The sequence below is a fragment of the Anopheles bellator genome, chromosome 2 (genome assembly GCF_943735745.2).
Source record: "Anopheles bellator chromosome 2, idAnoBellAS_SP24_06.2, whole genome shotgun sequence".
NCBI classification, from domain to species: Eukaryota; Metazoa; Arthropoda; class Insecta; order Diptera; family Culicidae; genus Anopheles; species Anopheles bellator.
In genome coordinates this window covers 39,754,680-39,760,679 of record NC_071286.1, presented here as the reverse complement: position 1 = coordinate 39,760,679, position 6,000 = coordinate 39,754,680, and the positions used below count along the sequence as shown (strand labels likewise).

The following is a 6,000-nucleotide window of genomic DNA, read 5'->3' as shown; positions in this document are numbered from 1 at the left end:
GTTAATCAAATCCAGTTGTTCGACGCGCTTGTTTGAAGATGTTTCATACTCAATTCGAAAGTGTACTGGAAGTTTCGAATTTCTGTAGTGGGTCTCCAGAACGGAGATTAAGAAATTACTTTTTCGACTGTAGTGCACTGGCTCTAGTCTACAGTAAACACAAAATGTTTGATAGAGTACAACTACCATCACTAACAATGATGCTCCCATGTTGAAAGCCGTTTCAGTTTTGAAGTGCAAGACAATCCGTTTTATGTCTATTACCGCCGACACGATCAAATGAATGTCTAGTAGATTGAAATCTGTGCGCTAGCATGTACATAGATCTTCGCAAAAAACAGACTACATTGGTCGTGACACAATCCATTCTTAACGATAAAAACCATCATCCATTTTCCCTGCTAAGTACGCGTGAGGCGATAACAGTCCTTTTCATGGCGGTTACGCCTTCATTTTAATCTGATGCCACGTTTTATTGATTTTCAATCAGTGCTCTTTGAAGAGTAAAGTTGAAGTGCATGCAATGGCCAGATTGACATCTGCTAGTTTTTTGTCTGTGGTTCCGCCTAGACATAGAACGAGTCATGTTGTACAAAACTATATTAGTCTCAATTGTAAATCCAACGAAAAGAATCACTTACATTACAGCTACCATTATTGCTACTATTCTCAATTTTTCTTTAATTTTAAAACCCCATTACTTATGTTTCTTTTATTTATTTTCGTTTGTTTCTCCTTTTAGAAGGGAGTGTAAAAGACAAAAAAGGCATTTTATTATCTCGTTAATTGAAAGTGAAATTACCAGTAAACGCATTTGTGTGCATCTTATGAAACAATTATGCCAAATTTTCCTTTCGCGATGTTAGTGTTAATACATATGATTACGAAGGAAAGTGAATGGTTATGATAAGCGTGAACAAACGGAGGTGAAATAAATGCCGAAACATGTAATTAGAAAGGGCGACCCATGCCACGCCCCATCGGAGGCTGTGGGGCATCTTGTCCGCCGGATTTCGGACTTTTGATCGTTTCGTCCACGGAGAGAATCATGCAAGTTGCCTCGCACGCAGCGGTTAAGGCATTGATTTTAATAACAGACGGTTCCCACACGAAAGCTTCAAAGTTATCGGCAATGTGTTCTTTCAAGATGTCCACTCCATACCATTGGCATCCTGTGCAAAAGGAAAGACAATAAAACAAATTAGTCAAAGCTACGCAACACAACTAATTCAACAATTTAGAATCATGTTCTGTCATGTCTTGTAAATCAACTACATACCTTGTGCGTGCTTCTGACGGAGTTTGTTGAGAATGTTGGTTGCATCAAACCCGGCATTATCACACAGCTGACGCGGTATAACTTCCAGTGCTTTGGCAATAGCGCCAATGAGCAGTTGCTCCTTACCTGCGATAGTACGCGAGTGGTTACGGAGCATTTTCGATAGCTCCATTTCAATAGCCCCACCACCTGCAGATAACAAAATAGTAGTCTCGTTAGTCGTTAGTCTGGTAAACTGCTGCCAAACTCCCTAGGCACCTACCTGCTACTACAGAATCGTTGCGAATCGTGCGACGAACGATCATGATCGCATCATGCAACGATCGTTCTGTTTCCTCTAAAAACTGTTCAGCACCACCGCGCAGAATAATCGTGCATGTTTTTGCGTTCGGGCAACCCTGGAAAACGTTGAAGCGTTCGCTGCCAATTTGGCGCTCCTCGAAATGCGTGCAATTTCCCAGCACTTTGTCGCTAATATCCTGAACCGTGGCCATTACAGCACCACCGCATGCTTTCTGTGTACGCTGTAAGTCCTCTTCCGGCACTCGGCCAGCACAGAACATATCGCGATCGGCAAAATACTGCGTGGCCACATCACCAATTGGCAGCTTCGAGAGCACTACCTGTGCCCCTGATTGGTAAATTTTATCCAGCTTATCGTAAAGAATTTGCCATTCCGCATCCACGATCTTCTGATACTCGGCCACGTTATTCACACGCACTTCTGCATTGTCACGTTCCGCCTTCAACTCCAGTTCAATGTTGAGCAGTGCGATTTTCACGTTATCGTAGCTCTTGGGTTGCATCTCAAAACCAGCGTAGGCAAACGTTTTCTTAAACGCTACCCCTTCGACCAGCATGGACTCCTCCAATGCGCCACCGGTCACCTTCTTTATGCCAATCATGTTCAATGGCAGAAGCGAATCGAGTGTCGTCACCGAATCTACTACCATTTTGGAGAAAAACTCCTTCTGCTGGTGGATAAGCTTCGAATTGAGCGCGGTGGCAGCGCATTTCTCGAGCAGCGCACGATGTTTCTCATTGTCATGCTTCTCGATCTTGAACGCTAGTTCATTAATCTGTGCAATGCAGAGCGTAAGGGCTCTGCGAACTGCCTTGATGATGATCCGCGGATGCACACCTTCCTCTACGAACGGTTTCAGCTGCTTCAGAAACTCACCCGCCAGCAGCACCACACTCGTGGTGCCATCGCCTACTTCTGCATCCTGCGATTTGGCAATATCGACCAACGTTTTCGCGGCCGGGTGCACAATGTCCAGCAGTTTCATAATCGTTGCCCCATCGTTGGAGATTGTTGCCTTGCCCTTGCCGTCCACGATCAGTTTATCCATGCCACGGGGGCCCAGCGTCGTGCGTACTGCATCCACGATCGATTGGCATGCGTTTATATTCGAAACGAGCTGGCGTTTGCCTTGGGAACTATCAGTTCCCGCTTTCAAAATGATGATCTGCGGTTGCTAAAAGAAACAAACCCGGAACATGATTCACGGCGTTTGGGCTAATGTGAAGATGTGCGTGCGTGTGTGTGCCTGTGGTATAATGAGGGTTGTTTTTCACTAGCCGATACCGCTAGTTTACCTAAGACTATTGTCCGTACTGATGATTATATCTACACTGCCTGCACTGGACAGAGAAGTTGTTAACTTTAACCAAACCTAGGTTCGTGTAGCTTTAAATAAGTTTATGAAAAAGCATGCTCTCAGGCTGTCGTTTGCAAGCCGGTAAACAAATGGTACTTTGTTTGCACTTGGTGCACGTTCTGGGACACTTTGGTGAATAAAATCATGTCATACGTACCATTTTTCAAGGGAGTAGCGAAACCTTAAACACGGAGAAACCGTAACAATAGTTATTTTCGAGAATTCTGGTTCAGAAAATTCAGCACTCGCAAGCACACAGCACACCGTGAACGTGATCGACCGTAGAAATTGACAGCTGTTTGACACCGGCCATGCCGGCCGTGATTCAAGCGTTTTTGTGCAACGCCTGCTGAAGCGTTCTCGTAACCAGTAGCTATTCAAAAAAGGAGTAACCGTTATTGTACAATATAAATGGTGACTCTCCCGAAATATGCGAAATTGGGAAATTATGTTGCACAAAGCTAAGACATATGATATGATTTATTGATTAATGTCTCATCTTGCGATTAATTTTGCAATACATTTGAATAAAATAACCTCTCTACTCTGGCTTAAGAAATCATCACAAGGATGCTGGTTATATTTAGGGATCCTGCGGTGCTTCAGCGTCTGATGTTTCATCTTCTTTATTCCAAACATCTTTCGGGCGAATCATCATCGTTGACGACTTGAGTGAATAATCTCCTAACCAAGACTCCCACAAAACACCGGTCGACTTGTGGGAGCGAGGATAGTCGAGATAATATTTTCCATTCAGATTGGACTCAGCACAGCTGCAAAGGAAGTTCACGCTTATGAGTCGTTCTCTGAAGTTCCTGATAGAAACACTTATTGTCCAGCATACCTGTTAAACCACCAACCGCTTCCATATGTGAGGGCGCAGGAAAAACTGGCCGGTGATTTATCGTTCGAACGATCAAACGTGCTGAAATCGTGATCGTTGTGATAAGACAACGAATCTGAAGCATTACCACGATAGTCAGCAACCATAAGATTGTAGTTGAATTTTTCCGTTTCCATCCTAAAGGTGCCGTACTCGGCGTACGCTCTATTACCCTCAAAGTCCTCTAGCTCGATTCGCAGTTCAACATTATCATCGTAACTCAGTCTTGAAAGAAAAAAAAGTAAATAATGAGTATGCTGGTGCTACTTACTGGCACTTGCCGACCCCCTTACTTGTGAATAAAATCGTTGCCAAACCAAAACTCGTAGCCTAGATCACCAAATCCGTACTTGTACTCATTCCAGGAACGATTGAAATTTTCTTGTAAATCAAAGTGGTTGCGACGCTGCAGGACGGTCCAAGCTAAACCTTCCGTTGAAAATTGGCAGTACCTCCGATTAAAGTCTCGCCTAGCTTCATTCAATTCAATCACGGCGAAGGTGTAAACGCCGTTAACCCTTTGCAGTAACTGATGACATCCATCTTTATCGGGATGATGAAAAATTGTGTCTTCATGGTGAACGATTGGTATTGTTGAAAAGATGTTCAGTTCCTCGGTGCCTTGATCACTTCCGCTGCCCAAGTCGACTGTAGACGACAGATCAAGGGACTCCTCTTTCATAGTGTCGTTGGCTACAGTAGTTTTAGATTCATCAAGAGGCTTCTCTTTCTCTTGTGGACAGTGCTGGTTATTACGCCTATCAACTTTTCTGTCAACATCAAGTACCAACGCTTCAATTCGCTTTAACAGTAAATCTGCACTGTTGGTAAATGTGGTCACCTCATTGTTCGTTCGCTGGCAACATGAATTGATTTGTTCGAACTGATTTGCTTCCAACTCGTATATTCTCACAGTACGGTCCTCCACTGAACGCATCATACCAGTGAGCACGTCGACGGCTCGACAATTTTTCCGGTTTGTAACTATCTCGCGTAACTTTTTCGAAGTCAGCTTGTCCAACAGTTCATCAATTTCTTCTTCCGATTCGGAAACGTCTTTTTTAAATTTTGTAAACCCGTTCGAGCGGCTCCCGCCGTTTTGGGCGTTGCATTTGTTGTTGCAGCCATTGCCGTTGCCAATGTTTTCCAGGCGGTTTATTTGCTTCTGAAGCTGCCCAACTTTTGTAAGTATTGCAGCCTGCTCAACCACATCATTTCGGCGTCCACGGTGCGCAGCATTGCTGTACACGGTCTTCGTGATATCGTGCAATTTCTCGTTAATTATATCCACTTTTTCAAAGATGTGCTCAACTTTAAAATCGAGATTGGATAGGCGGGTTTCAAGTGCAGCAGATGGAGTTTCGTGGGTTCTGAAAGAGTAACTGTTACAATACACACGCTACAGATCGGCAGTGAAGACCGGTGCATAATTACTTTTTTAAGATATCCAATTTGCTGTCAACCGATTTGATATGCTCGCTCCATGCGCCGATGTGATGCTGAAACACATCCCATATTTGGGACTTTTCCTGCAGCGATTTCACATTGGCGTCCAAACTTGTCATTGTTGTCAGCACGGTAACAATACGCTGCTCAAGATTGATGAGGTAATGAGTATTGAATCGGTTTAAATGAGAATTTATATTTTCGAGCAACACTCGGATATCCTGGTTCGTTGTTACTTCTTTGCTCGATTGCTCGGCCATCACGATTCCTAACTTTGCGATAAATAACGCCAGCATTATTTTCAAGTATTTCAGCCTCTGAAAAAAAACGAACCACAAAACATAATTACAGGCACGTGCCACAACAAACGCTATCACTTGCGTTGAAATACGCTAATGGTTCACTAATCGTTGAGACAATTCATCATTTTGAACATGGAAATTCGAAAACCATCTTTGCATATGGCTTGCCGGTTCCAATTGAACACACGCGGTTTCCACGTTATGTGACGGTTTGTTTACAAGCTGCCGCCTACGCATTCGACGTGGTGGTGCCCTTAACACCGTAATGCGTCCCGACCAATTTTACCAATTTTATAGACGTTTATAGTACCGCTCGCGGAGAACGGTGTCTTACTATGATAGCGTTTAAAAATAGCGCCTTCGATCAAGAAGTAGTTTGATTTACGATACCGGAAAAAGCCACTTAGGAACATAAGTTCCTTTTTCTTA

At 43.6% G+C, this 6,000-nt stretch overlaps 2 protein-coding genes across 2 annotated transcripts; both read right to left on the bottom strand.

Annotated features, from left to right (window-relative positions):
- Window positions 1–722: 722 nt before the first annotated feature.
- Window positions 723–3,229, bottom strand: LOC131208675 (T-complex protein 1 subunit eta). Its single transcript, XM_058201490.1, has 4 exons — window positions 3,098–3,229; window positions 1,542–2,757; window positions 1,280–1,468; window positions 723–1,172 (listed from the first exon to the last, which is right to left on the bottom strand). The coding sequence occupies exons 1-4, from the start codon at window positions 3,098–3,100 to the stop codon at window positions 952–954; spliced, it is 1,629 nt and encodes a 542-aa protein (XP_058057473.1). The 5' UTR covers window positions 3,101–3,229; the 3' UTR covers window positions 723–951.
- Window positions 3,230–3,523: 294 nt separating this feature from the next.
- LOC131207514 (angiopoietin-2) lies at window positions 3,524–5,529 on the bottom strand. The gene is made up of 4 exons (XM_058200130.1): window positions 5,258–5,529; window positions 4,117–5,193; window positions 3,785–4,048; window positions 3,524–3,713 (listed from the first exon to the last, which is right to left on the bottom strand). The coding sequence occupies exons 1-4, from the start codon at window positions 5,527–5,529 to the stop codon at window positions 3,524–3,526; spliced, it is 1,803 nt and encodes a 600-aa protein (XP_058056113.1).
- Window positions 5,530–6,000: the final 471 nt, after the last annotated feature.